Genomic DNA, 24,512 nt, shown 5'->3' with positions numbered 1-24,512 from the left:
TTCCACAGCATGCAGTCCTTCAGGAGCACACTGCTCCAGCGTGGGTCCCCCACAGGGTCACAAGTCCTGCCAGAAAACCTGCTCCTTGGGCTCCTCTCTCCACAGATCCGCAGGTCCTGCCAGGAACCTGCTCCAGCACGGGCTTCCCACGGGGTCACAGCCTCCTTCGGGCACCTACCTGCTCTGGCATGGGGTCCTCCACGGGCTGCAGGTGGATATCTGCTCCACCATGGACCTCCATGGGCTGCAGGGGGATAACCTGCCTCACCATGGTCTTCACCACGGGCTGCAGGGGAATCTCTGCTCCGGCACCTGGAGCATCTCCTCCCCCTCCTTCTTCACTGACCTTGGTGTCCGCAGGGTTGTTTCTCTTACATGTTCTCACTCCTCTCTCCAGCTGCCGTTTCTGTGTGCCCCGCAACTTTTTTTCCTTCTTAAATATGTTAACACAAAGGCGCTACCACTGTCGCTGATTGGCTCGGACTTGGCTGGCAGCAGGTCCATCTTAGACCCAGCTGTTATTGGCTCTGTCAGACATAGGGGAAACTTCCAGCAGCTTCTCAATGAAGCCACCCCTGTAGCCCCCCCAGCTACCAAAACCTTGCCACACAAACCCAATACAGCGATGAAACACTGGAACAGGTTGCCCAGAGACATTGTAGATGCCCCATCCCTGGAAACATTTAAGGTCAGGTTGGATGGGACTCAAGCAAGCTGACCTAGTTGAAGATGTCCCTGCTCATTGCTGGACGGTTGGACTAGATGACCTTTAAAGATCCCCCCAACCCAGATAATCCCATGATTCTGTGATTCTAAAATTCCTTAAGTTTCTATACATTGATGAGTCACATCCCCCAAGCATTCTCTTCTCCAGGGTAAACAGTCCCAGCTCTCTCAGCTTTTCCTCACATAAGAGCTGCTCCACTCCCATTATCACCTTCGTGGCCCTCCACTGGGCTCTCTCCCATATGCCCAAGTCTCTCCTGCAGTGGGCAGCCAAGAAGTGAAGCTAGTACTCCAGGTGTGACCTCGCCAGTGCTGAGTAGAGAGAAGGGATCACCTCCCTGACCTGCTGGCAATGCTTTGCCCAATGCAGCCCCGGCTACCTCGAACCTTCTTTGCCGCAAGGGCAGATTTCTGGTTCAGGCTGTCGTCCAGCAGAACGCTCGGGTCCTTTTCTGCGAATGCGATTTCCATCTGAGCAGCCCCCAGCCCGCCCTGGTGCACGGGGTTGCTCCTCCCCAGGTGCAGGACTTTGCTCTTGCCCGTGTTGAACGGGAGGGGGTTCCTGTCAGCCCGCTTCTCCAGGCTGTCGAGGTCCCTCGGGATGGCAGCACAGCCCTCCGCGTGTCTTGGTCCCCGCGGGCGGGGGATGGGAGCGCGGCCAGGGCGGGCTTGGCTGCCCGGGGCACGGGGAGCGTCCTGCGAGGGGACGCTGCGGGCCGGCAGCCCGTGGCTCGCCGAGGCGCCGACCGCCTTCGGCAGGGCTCGGCCGGGCGACGAGCCGGGACAGCGCCGGAGCCGCGCTGGGAGCCAAGGGGCAGGAGCCTTCGTCTCCCGGGGCGCCGCGCTCCTCCTGTGCCGCCGCCCCTGCCCCGCGGCCCTCCCCGCGCCGCCCCTTCTCCTGCCGCGAAGGGGCCGCGGCCCCGGGGGGCCGGGCCGGGCCGGGGCGGGTCTGTTGGGGGCGGGCAGAGGCGTCGGCGCTGCCCCGGCGAGGGGCCGAGCCGGCGGGGCGCGCAGAAGCCGGCCCGAGCCCGGGCCCGAGCGCGGCTCCGCTCGGCTCCTCTGCGGCTCCCGCCGGGCCCTTCAGCCCCGGCCGGCCCCGGCGCGGCAGGGCACGATGGCGCCCGGGCTGGGGCCGTGGCTCCTGGCCTTGTCCTTGGCCGCGGGGCCGGCAGGTGAGAGCCGGGCGGGGCGGGCAGCGAGCCCGGGGCTGGGCCCGGGGCTGGGGCTGCCCGCGGCCGCGGCTGCTCCGGCGCCGGGCGCGCTGTCGCCTGGCGCTGGCCTTCCTTAGCGGGGAAGCGGGGAAGCGGGGAAGCGGGGAGCGGGTGGCGTGGGCGGGCGGGGGAGAGGGCGAGGGCGGGCGGGGGAGAGGGCGAGGGAGGCTTTCGGGCGGCGGGTCGGGGCGCAAGTGTCGGGAGCAGGCGCGGCTCAGCCCCGGGCCGGCTGGGGCTGTGCCGGGGCGGCGGGTGAACGTCCTCGGGCCGTGGGCGCGCCCTGCCCGGCTGCCTGCGCTCTCCGTCCGCAGGGCTGTGGGCGCAGCTGAGGCTGGTGGAGGACGGCGGAGGGCTGCGAGCGCCCGGGGACACCGTGCGCCTCTCCTGCCGCGGATCCGGCTTCAACTTCGGGCGTTACGCAATTAGGTGGTACCGTCAGGCAGCCGGCGGCAGTGTCGAGTGGGTGTCCTTCATCAGCTGGGATTCGGGCGCTACGAAGCTGTACGGGGCAGGAGTGAAGGGTCGAGCCGTGCTGTCCCGGGACAATTCCCAGTCCGAGTCATTTCTGTCCCTGCGGGACCTGCAGCCCCGGGACTCTGCCCGCTACTTCTGCGCTGTTGCACGGGGACAGGAAATCCAGCTGAGCTTTAACACAAACCTCCTGCCAGGGTCCTAGCTATGGGCCTTGCAGCTGGAAAGGAGACTGTTCTCACAGCTGTTCAGTGCTGCTCCCGGAGAGATGTGTCATTACAGCATACAGTTTACAAACGTTTGATTCTGACAGGGACGTTCTCATTGGTTTTGTGCCCTTCTGCGCTAGCCCTTCTGCTTGCCTTCTTCCCATGTCTCACACCAATCCTCCCTCCTCTCACACTCTGACACCTCTTCACCTTTGGCAACAAGTTTTGCTGTTTCCTGCAGTTCCCAATAGGACAGCTGCCCAGTGATGGCCCAGCTGGTGAGATGTGTGAATAGCCCTGTGCTGGTTTTGGGCAGGGCTCAGGTCAACTCAGTCCAGCCAGGAGTTTTGCTCCCTTAGGAGTGAGCAGAGCTAACGGGGAAAGTAGGGACGGTCACTTGGGAGCTCACTGGAGAAAGGGGAAGTCTGTGCTTCTCTCCCTGATCTGAGACTGTAGCAGGAGCAAGAGCTTGTGAGCATGTGGGCATGCAGCTGCTGGAGATCACAAGCAGTAGCCCAGGGAAGTGGCAGAGTAAATGAGGCAGTTGCTTGAGCTGTTCTTGCCTGTTCATCCGTGTCTCCTGGGGTTGCAGGTGCCCTTTCTCAGGTGCAGATGGAGGCTATGGGCCCCAGGGTAGGGAAGGTCTCAGGGTCTCTCACACTTACATGCCACATCTCTGGTGTACCCATCACCGACAGCAACTACGCTTGGGACTGGATCCGGCAGACTCCTGGCAGAGACTTGCAGCATATAGTGTTGCAGTACCCTTTCACGGGACTCCAGCACATTGCTTCATCCTTGCTTGAATCTCAGGCAGGGCCAGGGCAGAAAAGGAAGGAGGGGCTTTAAATCCAGCCAGGTCTTTTGTGGTTGGCTGCAGGAAGGTTTCTGAGGAATAGTTTGGGCTGGCTTGCCCAGAAAGGGGCACAGCAGTGCTGCAGTAGCAGCAGGAGCCACAGAGTCTCTCCCAAGCACACACAAAACCCATCTGAGTGTGCTGTTAACCTTCTTCCATTCTTCTCAGTCTCTCCCACAGGCAGAAAGCAGCAGAGAAAGGGGTTTCTTTAAGAAGAAGCTCAACAAGCCTTGAAGAACTACAATTGGAAGATGAAAATCCAGACTTGAATTGAGTTTTGAGATGTCATGTTGTTCAAGTTACCGCAGAGTCTGCTGATATAGATAGGACAACACAGGCTCAGGATATGCTTGTGTCTTCTGTGGCAGCTTACGCAAAGACACCCATATAGCCGCAGCCCACTCCTGACATCTTTGAATCTCTAGTGTGATGGTATGAGTAGAGGGGCCTACCCATGGAATAATTAATGTGTGCATGCAAAGGCTTCATGGCAATGTCACCTGCAGGACAATGCTCACCCATACTGTGTGTCCACAGAGGCTTAACAGTCCCTTGGACTCCCTGTATTGGAGTTGTGTTGGCGGAAAGACTTGGCTTAGAAAGGCTTGGCCTACAGGTGCGGCCAGCATTTTCCAAGTCCTGGAGAGACTGGGCAGTGATGACTTTCACAACATGGCCATTCTAGTTTCATAGCAGCCAGTTGCATTCTTTGACATAAGGAGGCTCTGCACTGTTATTCAGGCCCCATGCTCTGGCATGCGCCCCTGCCAGCCCAGCATTCTCTGGTACACATGCTGCCTAATGCTGCTCAGGGAACTGTTTGCACTCTGACTGCTGCAGACGTCAGTGTGTGGACTTGCTTTGCCACCAGCGGACTGACCAGTTGTGAGCAGGCTTTCAGAGCTTGAGCGTCCAGGGAGTCCATGGCTGCCCCTCCCAACCGTAGCACTCCAGACACCTCTCACCTCGTGCTATGTTTTGTATACTGTGAGTGAATTGCTAGGTGTAATTCTCATCTTTTTGGAGTATATGAGGAATAATGGGCACCTACACTGCAATCCCAGGAAAGATTGTAATTGTTTCCTTTTTAGGACCTTCCTATGTGAACAGGGCAGCTGTAGGGCGATCAGGCACTAGAAATGGCAGGTCTGTGAAACAGTAACAGTTCGACTAGCTAGCTAATGAACCGGTGTAACAGTTACCCAGCACCTGGAGCTGTAGTAAAGATAAGAACATGCATCAGGGCAGACACCACATGGGTGGCAACTCCAGGCTCTTCCACTGTGATTTGCCAGCTCAGTTCCTCCTGCAGCAGGGAAGTGTGGAGCACAGCACACTGCAGAAACTCCCGAGCTGTGTGCAACCCAAGGCAAGCCTGTGGCCTCACAGGTCAACCTATTACGTGGATCACCAAGTCGTCCCTGGAAAACAGTCTTCTGGTTGTGACCACTACGGCCAAGCAAAGCACTTGAGCTTTGGCCAGCGGGTTTCCCATTTCCATCATTTCACTTGTTTTGGGTTTGTGTGGTGGGTTTTGGTAGCGGGGAAGGGACTGCAGGGATGGGTCCTGTGAGAAGCTGCTAGAATCTTCCCCGCTGGACCTGCTGCTGGCCAAGGTGACCCAATCAGTGACGGTGGTAGCACCTCTGGCATAACATATTTAAGAAGGGGAACCTGCAGTGGAGACGTGTGAGAGAGTGAACTGTCATCTTGAGCCATTTGTCTCAAAGATTGTTTGCTGTGAGAGACGGAACAGTGAACTATTTATTTCAAGCCATTTGTCTCTGGGATGGCCTGTTTAAGCAGGACACTCCTCTGTCCATAAGGATGATCACCAGGCCACTGAGGCATTCAGGGGAGGAGATGGGCTGGAGCCAGTGAAGCATGCAGGAATGTGGAGACTACCATCGTCATGGAAACTGTAGTCTTTGAGATAATGTACTGGTTTCTGGTGTTGATCACGCGAAGGTCGTGTGATAGACAAAACCTGCAGCGCATGAACAGTGCATGAACAGTACATAAGTGCACGCATCTGACTATGCCCTATAAAAAAACCGTGGAGACAAGCCGTGGTGTGCAACCATCACTGAAGAATTGAAGACTGAGGACCAACAGGATGCCGCTGGATCTGTGGTGGTGACTATTCTTGCAACCCTATCCCAAACGCTTGCTTCAATTCTGCCTTTTTCTTCCATTATAGCCTATCGCTACTATTTTCTACTTTCGATAATTTTGATAATAACAGCTGGTTTGGGTATACAGCATTTGTCCTTCTTTGTGGCTTAATCTTGCTCTTGGGATCATATCGAAACCTTCCCTGACATTGGATTGGGAAAAGAGGGGAAAGTGGAACATGGGAGAAACACCTATGCAGACACCGAGGTCAGTAAAGGAGGGAGAGGAGGTGCGCAGGAGGATGTGATGGCCCTGCAGCCTGTGGTAAGACGGCAGGCAGTTCCCCTGCAGCCCAGGGAGGTGAGCGGGGGAGCAGATGCCCACTTGGAGCCCGCGGAGGATCCCACGCCAGAGCAGTTGGGTGCCCCTAAAGATGGCTGGGACTCCGTGGGAAAGCCCGCGCTGGAGCAGCCTGTGCCTGAAGATCTGCAGCCCATGGAAAGGACCCATGGTGGAGAAGTTTGTGAAGGACTGCAGCCCATGGGAGGGACCCCATGCTGGAGCAGGGGAAGAGTGAGGAGTCCTCCCACTGAGGAGGAATGAGCAGCAGAGACAAGGTGTGATGAACTGATCCCAACCCCCATTCCCCATCCCCCTTTGCTGCTGGGGGGCAGGAGGTGGAGAAAACGGGGAGTGGAGTTGAGTCCAGGAAGGAAGGAGGGGTGGGGGGAAGGTGTTTTAAGATTTGGTTTTCCTTCTCATTAGCCTTGTTTTGATTTGTTTGGTAGTAAATTAAACTGATTTTGGTTTTTCCCCAGGTTGAGTCTGCCTTTTGCCCATGACCATAAGGGGTGAGTGATCCCTCCCTGTCCTTGCCTCGACCCACAAGCTGTTCTTGATATTTTCTCCCCCTCATCCCACTGGGGTCGGGGCAGAGACGAGTGAGCGAGTGGCTTTGTGGTGCTTTGTTACTGGCTGGGCTTAAACCTTGACACCACTTGATCTGTTGCCAAGAGCGGTTTGGAGTGAAGTGATGGGTGAACATCCCTGCTGGATTTTCAGGGATGTTTCAGGGTGAAGAGATCCAGCCGAGAAGGTCTGTCATACAGGGATGAGTAGGGCATGTACTGACCCTGTGATGTGCTTTCAGGTCCCACTTCTGCTCTCTTCCTGTGGCCTGGTACTGGCAGCGTCTCATCAGGCCCACACAGCACATGCTCCCAAGGAAGGGCTGGGAGCCTCCTGTGGCCCCATAGGTGCTGTCACCAACAAGAGGTTTTCCCACAATGCCAACCATAACTGCCGTATGCTGGGCATTGCCACAGCGGAGCTGAAGAACGCTTTGTGGTGTCCTGGCAGGAACGAAAGGAGGACACCTAAGGGTGCCCTGACAATGTCAATTACTTGTTCTTTACCACCTCTGGGCATTCAGGTTCGAAGCTGTCACAGGCCAGACCAGTGCGAAGGGAGTAATGGGGCTGTTCCTGGGGCATAGTGCCAGGTGATGGTGGGCCAGGCAGGGGTGACTGTGGTGAAAGCTGGGGGAAGGTGAGAGGAAGATATTCTGGCTATGTGGACTCTTGTGTCCGTGGGATTATTTCCCATCCTGGGTAAGCGAGATGAGGAGACCCAGCTCCTTGAGCATATCCCTGTTGCCCCAGCACCTCCCTACCAGCATCTCCCACAGCCCACCTCTGCCATTTCCTCAGTGTGGAATGGATGTGGACCATAGCCTGGTGGCACTGGTCCCCAGCAGGACAGCCCTGCAACCCAGCAGGAAAGAAGGGCAACAAGAAGCTGCAGGAGATGGGAGGGGATATTAGCAGTTTTGGGCAGGGTGGAGGGTGAGTAGCTCTGTGGTGCAGAAAGGAAGGGTGTGGGGCAAGGAGGTAGGATTGTGTGGGGTTGTTTCTGCACCGTGTCCTTTGTCCTGGCAGGCAGGGGATGGGAGGGAGGCTCAGGCGTAGGTGTGGCACAATGGCAGGAAGGGCTAAAGGTCATTATGAAGCCTTTAGCACCTGCAGCTTGCTGTCTCCCCCAGCTATAGTCCTTGCATGTAGATTATCTGGCAGTTTCTTCAGAATCTGCTCACCAATGTATGTGAGTTATGAATTGCTAGTCACAAGTTATGAGCTGCGAGGTACAAGTTGCTAGTCACGAGTTATGAGTTGCAGCTTATGAATTAGAGAACTTGTGCATTAGAAACCTCATGAATTAAGTGATGAGTTAGCGAGGTCCCATGTTAGACTGGTCTGTGAAGATGGGACTGATCCCTTGCTGGAGATGTTTGTTTTCTTTCCTAATGAGCTCATAAAAGAAAGATTAACTGACAGAATACATAATTTACAGTCCTGTAAATTTGGGAGATACGAGTGGACCGTGACATGCTGCTCCAGCGTGGCCTTATCCATGGGCCACAGTCCATTCAGGGGAGAACGTGCTCTGGCATGGCCTTAAACACGAGCCACAGTCCCTTCGGGGTGTACATGTTTTGGCATGGCCTTACCCGCAGGTCACAGTCCCTGCCACTCAAGCTCACACTGGAGTTCCTGCAGGTCCGGTACAGCAGCACAGGAAGAGCAGCAACGCTCTGGCCATCTGCCAGCTTGGGTGCATGGCCATTGCTGTTGGCAAAATCTTCCTGGGCCCAGCAGAGTGCACTGCATAAGCACTAGGGCAAAGAGCAAAAGCAAAATGCAGCCACTAAGAAGCACTAGACTGTAAAATGAAGCAAAGCAGGTGAGGCCTGCGGCAAGCAGAGGAGCCTGCCAGTTCATAGGGAAACAGCTTGAGAGCTATAACTTCGGTCCAGCACACTGCACTCAAACCTGTTGTTCTGTGAAAAAACTCGTGTCCCATGTTGGGCACCAAAAGGGACTGCTGAGGGTAAACCCCGGTAGGCAGCTGAGCCGCACACAGCTTCTCTCTCACAGCCCCCTCAGCAGGATGGGGGAAAGAATCAGAGGGGAGAAGGAAGAGAACACGTGGGTTGAGAGAAAGACAGTTTAGCTGCAAATATTTCTTCACTAGTGAGTCCTGCAAAGGCCTAAGAGACATTAAAACTTTTGCTTACCCAGCGTGCTGTGAGGAGCGGCAGTGGTGAAGCTGGGGTTCGCACAAAGGGATCCCCCTTGCTCTGGCCCTGGGAGGCTTAGTTGCAGTAGTGGAGCAGGTTTTCTTTGGGCTGCATGAGTGCAGGAGGAGTGACAACAGCTAAGACTGGTTGTGTGGAGCCACCCATCCTCTCTCCACGCACCCCCTCATGTTTTCTCCAAGAAGACATCTGTGGGGTGAGCAAAGCTGGGGGAGGGATGGGAGAAGAGTGTCCTTAAAAGAGCATGTCCCTGAGCAGATGCAGGGATCCACCTGCCAAGGGTTGGAGGGATGGAGGTGCCAACTTCTCTTGCTTTCCTTCTCCCTTATGCACAACAAGATGATGCATGATGAGATGTAGAAGGAGGTGCCCTGCAGCTCTAAGGGTGCCTGCCAGGGGTGAAAGGCATCAAAGGCAAGACTTACAAGGAGCAGCTGAGGTCACTTGTTTTGTTCAGCTTGGAGAAGAGAAGGCTGAGGGGTGACCTCATCACGGTCTACAGCTTCCGCAAGGGGCACAGTGGAAGGGGAGGTGCTGATCTTCTCTTTCTGGTGACCAGCAATAGCACATGAGGAAATGCAAAGAAGCTTTGTCAGGGGAAGTTCAGGTTGGACATTAGGAAAAGGTTCTTTACTGAGAGGGTGGTCAGTCACTGGAACAGGCTCCTGAGGGAAGTGGCCAGGGCACCAAGGCTGTCAAAGTTCAAGGAGCATCTGGATGATTGTTGTGGTTTAACCCCAGCCAGCAACTAAGTACCACACAGTCGCTTGCTCACTCCCCCCATGGCAGGACAGAGGAGAGAATTGGAAGAGTAAAAGCGAGAAAACTTATGGGTTGAGATGAGGAAAGTTTAATAGGTAAAGGAAAATCCGCACATGCAAGCAAAGCAAAGTAAGGAATTCATTCACCGCTTTGCATTAGCAGGTGGCTGTTCAGCCATCTCTGGGAATGCGGGCCTCCATCATGCATAATGGTTACTTGGGAAGACAAATGCCATCACCCCGAATGTCTGCCCGTCTTCTTCTTCCCCCCAGTTTTAGATGCTGACCATGACATCATGTGGTATGGAACATCCCTTTGGTCAGTTGGGGTCCGCTGTCCTGGCTGTCCTGGCTGTGTCTCCTCCCAAGTTTTTGTTCACCCCCAGCCTACTTGCTAGTGGGGCTGTATGAGGAGCAGAAAAGGCCTTGACTCTGTGTAAGCACTGCTCAGCAATAACAAAAACATCCCTGAATTATCAACCTGTTTTCAGCAGGAATCCAAAACATAGCCCCATAGGAGCTACTATGAAGAAAATTAACTCTATCCCAGCCAAAACCAGCACAACGATGCTCGTAGTCATATGGTCCAGTTTTAGGCAGTCCTGCGAGGAGCAGGTTGTTGGACTCAATGATCCTTATGAGTCCCTTCCAACTGGAGATATTCTATGATCTATGATTCTAATGGTTCTATTATTCTATTAATGGTACTACGCTCTCAATACGTGATGGTTTTGTTGTGGTCACATGAGGTCACTGTGTGCAATATGTGTGAAGTCCCACTATCTCTAGACAAACATTATGGTGAGGTTCAGGGACTGCTGGCAGACTATAAGAGCAGTTTTCCCATTGCGTGGGTTGGTACTTCACCCTGTGGGGCTTTTAAGGTACATGTCTGCAAGTGTGCAGAGGACAAAAGAGGCTCAGGGTGTGCATGGGATTTCTGTGGCTGTTTATGTGAAGACACCCGTAGAGCCACAGCCCATTCCCAACAGTCTTCAATGTCGACAGTAGAAGTTGATGTAAAGGCGTCTACCCATGGAATAATTAATGCATGTGCCCAAAGTCTTCATGCCAGTGTCCCCTGGAGGACAACTGCTCACCCATAACGTGTGCTACGGAGGCTTATCAGTCCCTTGGCCTCCTGGTATTGCAGTTGTGTTGGCAGAAAGACTTGGTCTAGCAGGGCATGTCCTATAGATATGGCTGGCATTTTCGAAATCCTGGAGATACGGGGCAGTTGTGACTTTCACAACTTGGCCATCCTAGTTTCATAGCAGCCAGTTGCATACAGTGGCGTAAGGAGGCTGTGTACTAGTATTTAGGCCACATGCTCTGGTATGCGCCCCTGCCAGCCCAGCACCCCATGGTCTACGCACTGGCCATTGCTGCTACGGCAGCTGTTTGCAGTCTGACCACTGCAGATGCCAATGCATGGATTTGCATTGCCACCAGCGGACTGATGAATTGTGAGCGGGCTTTCAGAATTTGACTGTCCAGAGGGACAGTCCCTAGAGGGTTCCCCCTCCCAATCGTAGCACTCCAGACACTTCTTTCTTCCTGCAATGTTTTTCATACTCGGAGTGAATTGCTAGCTGTAATTCTTAACTGTTCAGAGTCTATGAGGAATTGAGGGCGTGTACGCTGCAATCGCAAGAGAGATGATATTCAACTCCTTCGCAAGGACTTTCCCATGTGAACTTGGCAGCCGTTGCATGACCAGGCACTACAGATAGCATACGAGTACTCTGATTCTGAGGACTGCATGGACATCCCCGCATGCTTAATTGTATCCAAATTTAAGCAGGGTCTAGAAAAACCTGTTCCTGATCTGTCATCAGTCAGATATCTCTCTGCTGAGCAGTGACACAGAAGTATCTCATCCTTCTTCCATGTCCAGTTTCAGGCTATCTTTCTAGGCTGAGCGAGAGGTGAAACAGTAACAACAGCTCCATTAGCTAGGTAATGCAGCAATGTAACAGTTACCCAGCACCTGGAGCTGTATGAAGATAAGAACATGCATCAGGGCTGACACCACCTGGATGAGGGGAAGGATCACCTCCCTGACATGCTGGCGACAATTCGTCTAATGCAGCCCAGGATACCATTAGCCGCCTCTGCCACAAGGGCACATTGCTGGTTCATGGCCAGCGTGGTATCTAAGCACAACCCCGAGGACTTTTTCTGCAAAGCTGCTTTCCAGCTGGGTGACCGTAGCCTGTCCTGGTGCTTCGGGTTGTTCCCCTCCCCGTGCAGCAATTTGCTTGTTGAACTCTGTGAGGTTCCTGGCAGGTCCCCTTCCAGATAGTGGCCCACCCCCACCCTACTCGCTTCCTGAAGCCAGAAAGGTCCCAGCTGCACCAGGGCTCGGCCTGCGGAACAGTCAGCATGGGCTTGTGAAATGGAAAACATGCTCAACCAAATTTCAAGCCTTCTACAATAAGGCAGTGGTCTTGGTGGATGAGGAGGGAGTAGATGTTGTGTATTCTGAATTCAGGTACGCTTTCGGCACTGTATCTCTTAGCAACATTGTAGACAAAGCTTTTTATGGTGGAGTAGATAACCGCTCAGTGACATGGACTGTGCAAGGGTACATCTCCCTTTCTCCAGGCTTTCCCCCTGGACTCTGGGACCTGGTAGTCCTGAAGGCCGGGCTTGCTAGTAAAGGCTGAGGTGCATAAGGCACTCAGTACCTGCCATCAGGTCACCCACTCCTCTCAGCAGGGGCCTCACGTTTTTCCTTGCCTTGTTTATCCATGCAGGCCTCCTGGCATTTTTACCTGACTCCTTGCTCTTTGGGATGGGTGGTCTTGAATTCAGCACTGGTGAGAGTGTGGACTGCTGTGTCCACTCCTGGGCTGCCCAGCAGAGGAAAGACATGGACATAGCACAGCAAATGCAATGAAGGTCCATGAAGATGAGGAAGAGAGCATCTGACACACAAGGGGAGCCTGAGAGAACTGGGGGTTTACTGTCAATGTCACTACTGGAACAGGTAGTGTCCACTCTCAGAGATACTCAAAACTGAACCGGACAACGTTGTGGGCAGCCTACCATGGTGGCTTGACCCAAGATGGCAGCTAAGCCCCAAACAACCGCTCACTTACTCCCTCCACAGTGGGACAGGAGACAGAATCGGAAGGGTAAAAGTGAGAAAATTTGTGTGTTGAGATAACGAGAGTTTAATAAGCAAAGCCAAAGCTGCACACACAAACGATGCAAACTAATAAACTCATTCTCTACTTCCCATTGGCAGGCAGGTGTTTAGCTGTTTCCAGGAAAGCAGGCCTTCATCATGCATAACGGTTACTTGGGAAAGGCAAATGTCATATCTCCAAATAACCACATTTCCTCCTTCTTTCCCCCAGCTGTTATTGCTTCATATGATGTCACGCGGTATAGAATATCCCTTTGGCCAGTTGTGGTCAGCTGTACAGCTCGTGGGGGAACATGAGAAACACAGGAGGCAGTGTGTGGATTGTCCGGCTTATAGTTCACAAACGAGTTTCACCATGTCTAGTGCACACAGGTGACTCATGGGGGGTTACAAAAGTGACCCAGCCTTGGGTTGCCTTGAGGCCCTGTCTCTCTGCAGAGATGACTCATGGGGGAGCTGTGTAGACAGCTTAGCCCTGGGTTGTCTGATAAACCCTAAAGTAAACAGGGCAGAGGCTGCACCATTCAAAGAACCAAAACCTCAACTGAGCCTTGAAATCCCTTAGCAAATAGTATGCCCTGAGTCTCAATCTAACCACCATTCAGTTGCTGAGGAAGCAAGGTAAAAAAAAAAACAAACCAACCAACCCGAAACCCGGAGGGTTTCAGCTTCAGTTTCAAATGACAACCTTGTGTATTCAAACAATCACAGACCAACAAAGGAAAGATAAGGGGAAACTCCACTCAGATATACATAATCCATTTAGGCCTATATCATAATCCACTCAGACGTAGTCATACACACCATTCCACAAGTCAGGGGATAAGAACTCTAAGATTCAGGTTGGAAAGGGGGGAGTCACTTCTCCAACTATACAGTTGGCTTGCGAAGGAAACACACACACACACACCCCCACACCCCCCCTTGATCGGGATGCCGGTCAAGGTAACTTCCCTGGGATTGAGAGCCCTTACCTGGAGGGGTAAGTGAACATTGTTTATGCTTTAAGTTTGTAAATGCGTTTGTGGTTGTCTGTGAATCACTTGTGGTTGTAATAATGTACTACTCTTGCCTTCAAAAATCACAATAGTGCATTCCTCCATCGTATCTGTAAAACCTGCAATAGTGGCGTGTTAAGTCTGTAAGTGAAGTTCAAATAAGTTGTTTGCTTGAACCTTGCAGTTAAGTCTGTGAGTGAAGTTCAAGTCATTTTGGCTTGAACCTTGCAGTTAAGTCTGCAAGTGAAGTTCAAGATGTTTGCTTGAACCTTTCGGTTAAGTCCTTTTCAGTCACAGGCAGTGACGCTACAAAAGCACTATTCAGCAATAGCTAAAACATTGATGTGTTATCAACGTGGTTTTGGTCACATAAAATTGCAGCTGCCAATACAGGCTGCTAGGAAGAAAATTAACTCTGTCCCTGCTGCACCCACTACAGTTACTGAACACCGTTTGACCCTGCTTCAAGCAGGAGGGTTCAACTAGACCTTTTCCAGAGGTCCATTACAGCCTCCACTCTTCTACCATCCTAGGAGCAAAACTGGTGCTTTTTCTGCTCCCCTTTTCTTATGTCGTTTCTGGGGAGCCTGAGAGGACAGCATGAGGCCTGATGGCCAGCCAGAGCTTTTAAGAGACAGCTGTGGAGGCTGGAAAGGCTGTGGGAGTACTCTTGCATCCTTGGGTTTCTGACTGGGGGAACACCTCTAGTCTTTGCCCCTGACCTCATGCGCTGTACCCCCTGCACTCCTCCAGCAGTGGCCTTTGGGTGTGATGAAATTCCCTCCCCTGCCCTCCATTCTGTCCAGGAACCCTGCCTCCAGCAACAAGCTGTGCCCGCAGTAGGCCTCTCAGGCCCCAGGAACCAGCCAGTCAACCACCCAAATGGCGATGCATGTTATTCCCCGTCCTTCCAATGCCGGGCTCTGGGTTTGTGTACGTGGTTGTCCAAACTCATCACATGCGTATGTAGCTGTCTCTGCACCTTTACAGAAGAACAACACACAGTAAGCTCTAACAGAAGACCACACACCTTACATACATGTGGCAGACGCCAGGTATACAGAAACCATAACCATGCTGACTAGCTCTCCTGCCTCCTCTGGGGGCTACTTTTTTACCTGCCCATATTACTTGTGTATCACTTGCATTTTTCTCTCTTGCCTTCCAGCTTTGAACTCCCGTAAAATAGCTGTTTCTGCAAGTCCTCAGGAGAGTAGCAAATTCTGAGTTTCAGTTTTCCCCTTTGCCCTGGCACGTACCACTACAAAACCACAGAAAGTTAGTGCACATTGCCTCTTGTCCTGTCACTGAGCACCACTGGAAAGAGCTTGGCCCTGCCTTCCCTACAGCATCCCTTCATATGTTTCCACATATTGATGAGATCCCCCCCGAGCCTTCTCTTCTCCAGGGTAAACAGTCCCAGCTCTCTCAGCTTTTCCTCACATAAGAGCTGCTCCACTCCCATTATCACCTTCGTGGCCCTCCACTGGGCTCTCTCCCATATGCCCAAGTCTCTCCTGCAGTGGGCAGCCAAGAAGTGAAGCTAGTACTCCAGGTGTGACCTCGCCAGTGCTGAGTAGAGAGAAGGGATCACCTCCCTGACCTGCTGGCAATGCTTTGCCCAATGCAGCCCCGGCTACCTCGAACCTTCTTTGCCGCAAGGGCAGATTTCTGGTCAGGCTGTCGTCCAGCAGAACGCTCGGGTCCTTTTCTGCGAATGCGATTTCCATCTGAGCAGCCCCCAGCCCGCCCTGGTGCACGGGGTTGCTCCTCCCCAGGTGCAGGACTTTGCTCTTGCCCGTGTTGAACGGGAGGGGGTTCCTGTCAGCCCGCTTCTCCAGGCTGTCGAGGTCCCTCGGGATGGCAGCACAGCCCTCCGCGTGTCTTGGTCCCCGCGGGCGGGGGATGGGAGCGCGGCCAGGGCGGGCTTGGCTGCCCGGGGCACGGGGAGCGTCCTGCGAGGGGACGCTGCGGGCCGGCAGCCCGTGGCTCGCCGAGGCGCCGACCGCCTTCGGCAGGGCTCGGCCGGGCGACGAGCCGGGACAGCGCCGGAGCCGCGCTGGGAGCCAAGGGGCAGGAGCCTTCGTCTCCCGGGGCGCCGCGCTCCTCCTGTGCCGCCGCCCCTGCCCCGCGGCCCTCCCCGCGCCGCCCCTTCTCCTGCCGCGAAGGGGCCGCGGCCCCGGGGGGCCGGGCCGGGCCGGGGCGGGTCTGTTGGGGGCGGGCAGAGGCGTCGGCGCTGCCCCGGCGAGGGGCCGAGCCGGCGGGGCGCGCAGAAGCCGGCCCGAGCCCGGGCCCGAGCGCGGCTCCGCTCGGCTCCTCTGCGGCTCCCGCCGGGCCCTTCAGCCCCGGCCGGCCCCGGCGCGGCAGGGCACGATGGCGCCCGGGCTGGGGCCGTGGCTCCTGGCCTTGTCCTTGGCCGCGGGGCCGGCAGGTGAGAGCCGGGCGGGGCGGGCAGCGAGCCCGGGGCTGGGCCCGGGGCTGGGGCTGCCCGCGGCCGCGGCTGCTCCGGCGCCGGGCGCGCTGTCGCCTGGCGCTGGCCTTCCTTAGCGGGGAAGCGGGGAAGCGGGGAAGCGGGGAGCGGGTGGCGTGGGCGGGCGGGGGAGAGGGCGAGGGCGGGCGGGGGAGAGGGCGAGGGAGGCTTTCGGGCGGCGGGTCGGGGCGCAAGTGTCGGGAGCAGGCGCGGCTCAGCCCCGGGCCGGCTGGGGCTGTGCCGGGGCGGCGGGTGAACGTCCTCGGGCCGTGGGCGCGCCCTGCCCGGCTGCCTGCGCTCTCCGTCCGCAGGGCTGTGGGCGCAGCTGAGGCTGGTGGAGGACGGCGGAGGGCTGCGAGCGCCCGGGGACACCGTGCGCCTCTCCTGCCGCGGATCCGGCTTCGACTTCGGGCGTTACAGAATTATGTGGTACCGTCAGGCAGCCGGCGGCAGTCTCGAGTGGGTGTCCTACATCAGCTCGGGTTCGGGTTCTACGAAGCAGTACGGGGCAGGAGTGCAGGGTCGAGCCACTGCCTCCCGGGACAATTCCCAGTCCGAGTCGATTCTGTCCCTGCGGGACCTGCAGCCCCGGGACTCTGCCCGCTACTTCTGCGCTGTTCGCACAGGGACAGGAAATCCAGCTGAGCTTTAACACAAACCTGCTGGGGCCCGGCCCAGGGTGCACAATATTTGGAGCCAGCGAGTGCTGAGGTGGCTCAGGGTCGTTCCCAGGAAGAGATTGTCTATCAGTGCACACTGCAGGTGGTCCTGGCTTTTGGGAAGAGCTCCTTTCCCAGCACTGCCAATTTCCGTCTCCTGAGTCCCAAATGCAGTGTTTTATTCTGAGAAGGTGGTTCAATGTGTTTCCGTCACCCAACCAGGCCGGCTGCTCTGCCTGCCTGCAGCCCCTCTCTGCCCTCCCTTGGCCCCTTCTTCCCTGGGGTACTCAAAGCACTTGGGCTTTGGCAACACCATTGCCTGGCAATGCCATTGCCTGCTTCCATGCACCCTTTTGTGGGCCATTGCCTTGCACCAGTGAGAGTAAAGCAGTCATGGAACAGCCCTGCTTTTGTTTCAGGTGCATTTCAGGGTGATGAGATCCAAGCGATGAAGTCTACAGTGTGGTGGCAAGCAGGGAATACTGGGACCTTACGATGCACTTACAGCTCCAATGCCTCCTATATTTACGTGGCCTGGTATCGGCAGCGTCCCGGTGGACCGCTGCAGTACTTGCTGCAGAGCAAGGGCCGGGGAGGCTCCTACAGCCACACAGCCCCTTTTGCCCGCAAGAGGTTTTTCTGCCAGGCTGACGAGAGCTCCGGGACGCTGATCATCACCGGGCTGGAGCTGGGGGACAGTGCGCTCTGTTACTGCACCCTGCAGGGACCACAGTGAGAGACACTTGGGGCGTGCCTGAGCAACATCAGCTTCCACCCCTCCTGCTCTCCCCTCCTGCACGTTCACGGGAGTCACAGCCCATCTCAGTGCTGAGTCAGTGCCTGTATTCAGAGAGAGAGGGGTGTCATGGTGGCCGGGTGCTGTCAGTGGTCCAGAGAATAGAATAGAATAGAATAGAATAGAATAGAATAGAATAGAATAGAATAGAATAGACTATTTCAGTAGGAAGGGACCTGCAACCATCATCTAGTCCAACAGCCTGACCAGTTCAGGGCTGACCAAGTTAAAGCATGTTATTAAGGGCATTGTCCAAATGCCTCTTAAACACTGACAGGCTTGGGGCATCAACCACCTCTCTAGGAAACCTGTGCCAGTGTTTGAGCACCCTCTCGGTAAAGAAATGCTTCCTAATGTCAAGTTAGAGCCTCCCCTGGAACAGCTTTGAACCATTCCTGCGCATCCTATCGCTGGATCCCAGGGAGAAGAGATCAGCACTTCCCTCTCCACTTTCCCTCCTCAGGAAGCTGTAGAGAGCAATGAGGTCAGCCCTCAGCCTCTTTTTCTCCAAACTAGGCAAGCCCAAAGCCTCAGCTGCTCCTCATAGGACATGCCTTCCAGCCCTTATGGGGGGAATCCTGATGTGGGAAAGCTAAGCAGAGCAGATGTGTGGGCAGAGAGGAGCTGGGGAGAGATGAGCAGGAGCCGCTCCGGCCGTGTGTAACACCCTGCGCGTGGTGTCATTGCCCATCCTTGCGAATTGGACAGGGGCAGAGGAGGAGTTGGATGTTTCCACATGGGAACTTAGCACACCCTTCCCAGCCTTTCATGCATTGCATAAATTGAGGAGATGATCCTTCCCCTCTACTCACAGAATCACTTAACGACTGCGTTTGGAAGGGACCTCCAAAGGTCATCTGGCCCAACCCCTCTACTCCAGCAGGGCTACCTGGAGCCGGTTCTGTTGCGCAGGACCATGACCAGACATCTTTGGAATATCTCCAAGCATGGAGACGCCACAAGCTTCCTGAGCAACGTGTGCCAGCGCTTGCTCACTCGCATGCTGAAAAAGGATTGTCTGACGTTCAGAGGGATACCTTGAGATATCGCAGCCTGTTCATCCTTGTCTCCTGGGGTCACAGGTGCCCTTTCTCAGGTGCAGACAAAGGCCTCGGGCCCCACAGTAGGGAAGGTCTCAGAGATACCTGCCGCTTCTCTGGTGTACCCATCATCAACGGCAGCTACACTTGGGACTGGATCTAGCAGACTCGTGGCAGAGACCTGCAGCATATAGTGTTGCAGTATCCATGGTTAAAATCCTGATCCATGGCTCTTTGCAGGGGAACCCCAACAAGGAGGATATGGAGGGTGCCCACCACCAGGACTATACTCCAGCTGTCCATGAGCTTGGGGCATAGGGAACCCAGCATGTCCTACCATGTCGGGACAGCCCCAAGGGGCCCAGGGCACCTTAGGCCACCCTGGCCCTGCATCCCCCTGCTTCTCTTCCTGGCCTCAAGCCTCCAGTTTCAGTGGGCTCCTCTACCCTCTGCAACTGCCTTTTTGCACCCTAGTCCTGGAGGTTCCCTCCCCAAAGGGACATGCTGGAGCACCCATCAAAAGAGAGGAGAGGGAAGGGATGCAGAAAGTCTGTGGAGGGCCAGTGTGGAGTGGGCAATGCTCCCCCAAATGGTGGTAGCAGTCAAGAGGGTGACACTGTGTCAGGGCTCAGTAGGTGTCCCCTGCTGTGGTTGTAGGGGAGCTCTGAGTTCCTGCTGAGTACGGTGAGCACAGAGAAGGGAGTGACCCTGCTCTGCTGAGGAGCCCCAACAGCCTGGTCCCTGCTGAGTCCTGTGCACGTGAGTTTTGGGGATGAGCTGGGGGGCCTGAGCCTACACGTGTACCCCAGAGGTTCAGTGCCACGGACACCCAAGATCTCACATGTCCTTTGCTGCCTTTGCTGCTTGGGTGTTCTGGGAAGGCTTTGATGTGAAGAGGCAGGAGGATAAGTGTCAGCAGGAGGGAGCACATGCCAGAGTAGGGTGCTGGGCCAGAGCTGAGGGAGCAGAGGGGGAGCATATCTGCCTAGGGGTGCCCTGTCCAAGCAGAGTTGGGCTCAGGGGGCTCACATCCAGGAGCAGCATCTCAGCAGCACCAAGGGAAAGGGGCCCCCCAGGGAAGGCAACCTGCCAATCCACAGGGCCAGCTCCAAAGTCCCAGCAGCACTCTCCAATCCTTTTTGAAGAGGAAGATCGAGGGTGGCTCAAAACCAACATGTCACCTTTTACCCACCACAGGTTTTCCTGCCAAATGGGGGCTCTGTTATTGCACCCTGCTGCGTGAGAGACACCTGGGAGTGCACCAACAGCTTCAACTTCTGTTCCTCCAGCCCCATCTCTCGCCTTCACTGTTGCCATAGACCGAGGGTGCGACTAGGAGCGACTAGGACTGACCGTAGTGACAGAGGCACAGACAGGGCAAACATGGGCAGAGCTATTCTGCAGGCAGTGAGAAGCTGGAGAGAGGTGAGACAGAGCGGGCCTGGCCATATGGACTGCCATGCGCATGGGGTTATTTTTCATCCTAGGTAAGTGGAAGGAAGGGGTGATGCCCTCCAGGAACTGAGCATGCCCCTGTGCTCTGCACGGCTCTGTGGAGCTGTGCTGATCGCTTGCAGCCTGACCTGCCTCTGCCTCTCGATGTCGTCAAACATCCCTGCAGAGCACGGTGGGAAGAGGCCTCCTCCTCTTCTAGCTGTGAGTTAGGCACCTCTGTCCAGCCTGTCTCCTCTGCAGTGTGGGGACAAGCAGGGCACCTTCCTGCCCCACCCACATCTTGGGGCCTAATGTTATACACCTGGAGCGGACACACTGCTCATGGGGCACTGCAGCCCATCTTGCAAAGACAAGGTCTTAGGATGGCAGCATAGGGCCCAAGGCCCGCTTGCCTGTGAGAGGTGCTTGTCCATTTTTCCTCGCCTTGTTTATCCATGCAGGCCTCCTGGCATTTTTACCTGACTCCTTGCTCGTTGGGATGGACGGTCTTGAGTTCAGCACTGGTGAGAGTGTGGACTGCTGTGTCCACTCCTGGGCTGCCCAGCAGAGGAAAGACATGGACATAGCACAGCAAATGCAATGAAGGTCCATGAAGATGAGGAAGAGAGCATCTGACACACAAGGGGAGCCTGAGAGAACTGGGGGTTTACTGTCAATGTCACTACTGGAACAGGTAGTGTCCACTCTCAGAGATACTCAAAACTGAACCGGACAACGTTGTGGGCAGCCTACCATGGTGGCTTGACCCAAGATGGCAGCTAAGCCCCAAACAACCGCTCACTTACTCCCTCCACAGTGGGACAGGAGACAGAATCGGAAGGGTAAAAGTGAGAAAATTTGTGTGTTGAGATAACGAGAGTTTAATAAGCAAAGCCAAAGCTGCACACACAAACGATGCAAAATAATAAGCTCATTCTCTGCTTCCCATTGGCAGGCAGATGTTTAGCCATTTCCAGGAAAGCAGGCCTTCATCACGCATAACGGTTACTTGGGAAATGCAAATGTCATATCTCCAAATAACCACATTTCCTCCAGCTGTTATTGCTTCGCATGATGTCATGCGGTATGGAATATCCCTTTGGCCAGTTGTGGTCAGCTGTACAGCTCGTGGGGGAACATGAGAAACAGAGGAGGCAGTGATGCTACATAAGCACTGTTCAGCAATAGCTAAAATATTGGTGTGTTATCATCATGGTTTTGGTCACAAAATATCACAGCTGCCAATACAGGCTGCTAGGAAGAAAATTAACTCTGTCCCTTCTGCACCACTACAGTTACTGAACACCGTTTGACCCTGCTTCAAGCAGGAGGGTTCAACTAGACCTTTTCCAGAGGTCCATTACAGCCTCCACTCTTCTACCATCCTAGGAGCAAAACTGGTGCTTCTTCTGCTCCCCTTTTCTTATGTCGTTTCTGGGGAGCCTGAGAGGACAGCATGAGGCCTGATGGCCAGCCAGAGCTTTTAAGAGACAGCTGTGGAGGCTGGAAAGGCTGTGGGAGTACTCTTGCATCCTTGGGTTTCTGACTGGGGGAACACCTCTAGTCTTTGCCCCTGACCTCATGCGCTGTACCCCCTGCACTCCTCCAGCAGTGGCCTTTGGGTGTGATGAAATTCCCTCCCCTGCCCTCCATTCTGTCCAGGAACCCTGCCTCCAGCAACAAGCTGTGCCCGCAGTAGGCCTCTCAGGCCCCAGGAACCAGCCAGTCAACCACCCAAATGGCGATGCATGTTATTCCCCGTCCTTCCAATGCCGGGCTCTGGGTTTGTGTACGTGGTTGTCCAAACTCATCACATGCGTATGTAGCTGTCTCTGCACCTTTACAGAAGAACAACACACAGTAAGCTCTAACAGAAGACCACACACCTTACATACATGTGGCAGACGCCAGGTATACAGAAACCATAACCATGCTGACTAGCTCTCCTGCCTCCTCTGGGGGCTACTTTTTTACCTGCCCATATTACTTGTGTATCACTTGCATTTTTCTCTCTTGCCTTCCAGCTTTGAACTCCTGTAAAACAGCTGTTTCTGCAAGTCCTCAGGAGAGAAGCAAACTCTTGAGTTTCAGTTTTCCCCTTTGCCCTGTGTTACGGATGCACGACTAACCAAATCCAACAGGTGTTAAAACTCAGATTTATTCTTTAGCAAAAGTTAGTTAGAAGTCTGGTAACATTTTATAAAACCACAGGCTCAATGATGTAAAGAGAATTAATACTACACGGCCGACTTAAGAATCTCCAAGATTTAAAGTGATGGCTCAAAACGCGCGTATCACTCACCTAAAAGCTGAGGGCTCTCTCCCTCGAGGAGTTACCTCGGGCGGTGCCCCGGCCCGAGGGGGAGTCCCCGACTGCAGACCCGCTGCTCCGAGGAGGACTGCCAACGTGTCCTCCGGCGGGACCCCGTTTATACCCCTGTCGAATCTGACCTGTGGTCATTTAATTCTATTGGCCAGGAGGGTCACCTCGGTGTACCTGGCGCATCTCGATTGGCCAGTTCAAATTTCAACCTGCAGCCTCCAGGGTTTCCTTCCCCTTCTCCCTTCCTGGAGAAGTTTGTTTCCTGCTGGCAGGATGGGGGGGGGGCGGGATGTACTGCCACAATCCACCCCGTGACCACAGTCATGATTCGACTGGTTTCTCTGGAGTTCTGGTACAGTCACCTCTTGCCTCCAAAGTTAAAAGCGGGTTCAGTTTGGCGAGTTTGACGCTCATTGTGTGTCATCGTTCCCTTGTGGTCTAGAACTAAAGTGGAATATCAAACACAGGAATATCCAGTGTATGGACAGTTTAAAGGAGTATACTTAACCGTTAGTACAGGCTTCACTACCAAGCCTTTGGTAGAACTTATTGCAATATAGATTACAGTAATCATAACTACAAGCATTATTAAAGATTAGAGAAGGCTGGTCGCCCACCCCGTGAAAGAAAATCTGAACATATCAAAACTTTTCCCAACCAGTTGGTCCCTGGTGCAGAAGCAATTGCCTCCGAGTCGCTTGCCGTATTCTCTCGTTGATTTAGTCTTGAAGCCACATTGACACATTTGGAGTGAACGCAGCGGTTGTCCACTGACATATTCAAAACTTTACGTATACCCTTCTCTTTCTTTGGCATCTAATCCAATACAGCCCAATTTTTGATAGTCATTTTACCAATATGTTATAACCGATTGTTTGAGAGTCCCCGAATTGTTAGATGTAGCGTTGGCTAAGGTTGATAGCTGTAAACTCAGTTCTAGGGTGCTCTGTTGATGTTCCTTGAGTACCATACACAGTTGCCCCCACGGAATTTCAGGGCATAGCGTAGTACCATTCCAACTCCACCCCGTGATCCCATGGGTTAGTTGGAGGATATAGTCACATCTGGTGTTTCATACTGAACCAGTATTTACTGCACTTGGTGACCAACTATAAACAACATGAGTGTAACTTCCTCCCCCGTCCAATCTGAACCTCCAACTATAATTGTTACATTACTCTCATGCGAGGTCAAGGACTCGTGATATATTAATGTCCATCATTTTACCACGACATTATCATCCAGATCTTCACCATCCACGCCTGTCACCGTCATCACTGTCAGCAAAAGGACTGGAATGACTCGTTCCTTTATGGTCCTGTAAAAAAAGCACAAACTAGGCCTCGGTCTTAAAACCGGGTCACAGGGTTAGAAGTCCGGGATTATCCATCGCGCACTGATGTGGTGAGTCTTTCCACTCCCATGAGATGGTCTCAGAAGACCAATGTAATCAACCTGCCACGTGCTCCAAAGAGCCTTGCCTTGTCTGATATGCTGGGCCGGAGCTTGGTTTGGGTGATTAGCTTTAAGCCTTTTCGGCATTGTGGGCAAGCTGTAAGAATTGCTTCACAGGTTTTCATAGACACTGGCCAACCCCAAGATCGGCATTCATAATAGAGATCTGCTTTCCCTGAGTGGCTTCGTTTGATATGCAACCATTCTGCTAGTCTATCCCAATCTTCCTTCTCACTGGTGACCATCCTGATTTGGGCCAGGTGGTCCACCTGCTGATTCCATTTCGCAGCTGGGGTTCCATCCCAAGCATGTCCCTTCACCCATCCCACCTTTAAAGGTCAGGATCTCCCTATTGCCAGGAGACGTTGCCAGTCCTCCGTCCTCCACACTTTCGCATGACCTACTTCCCCCTTACTAGATTCCCACTGACATATCCACTCTGTAGCACCCTTAAAGGTTGCATAAGAGTCAGTATAGACGATGGTAGCACCATTCTCTATGGCCAGTAATAAAGCCCATAGTTCTCCTACTTGTGCACTACCTTCACCCTCTTCTTCGACTGTCTTCCCAGTACCAATCTCCAACGCCACTGCTTTATATTGCCACTCTGATCCCACTCGACAGGCAGATGCATCTGTGAACCACACTCCCTGCACATCTGAGACTGCCATGAATTCGGGTGCCTTCTCAATCGGAGAAGGTTTATATGGTTGACCCAGCAAGGCTGGGTCAGGGTTTAC

The 24,512-nt window shown here is 54.2% G+C and overlaps 1 protein-coding gene and 2 gene segments (V, D, J or C); all 3 read left to right on the top strand.

Annotated features, from left to right (window-relative positions):
* The window catches only part of LOC128140681 (T cell receptor alpha chain MC.7.G5-like), a 191,724-nt gene that overhangs the window by 105,598 nt on the left and 61,614 nt on the right, over nt 1-24,512 (top strand). The window lies entirely within an intron of this gene.
* Nucleotides 1,675-3,624, top strand: LOC128140688 (Ig heavy chain V region C3-like). The segment is given in 2 exon segments: nt 1,675-1,898; nt 2,249-3,624. Coding segments are annotated over 2 exon segments (423 nt in total).
* Nucleotides 15,803-17,125, top strand: LOC128140693 (Ig heavy chain V region C3-like). The segment is given in 2 exon segments: nt 15,803-16,026; nt 16,377-17,125. Coding segments are annotated over 2 exon segments (399 nt in total).

The sequence above is a fragment of the Harpia harpyja genome, chromosome 4 (genome assembly GCF_026419915.1).
Source record: "Harpia harpyja isolate bHarHar1 chromosome 4, bHarHar1 primary haplotype, whole genome shotgun sequence".
Classification (NCBI taxonomy): domain Eukaryota; kingdom Metazoa; phylum Chordata; class Aves; order Accipitriformes; family Accipitridae; genus Harpia; species Harpia harpyja.
The sequence above is the reverse complement of the archived record's forward strand: the minus strand, read 5'-3'. Positions and strand labels throughout refer to the sequence as shown.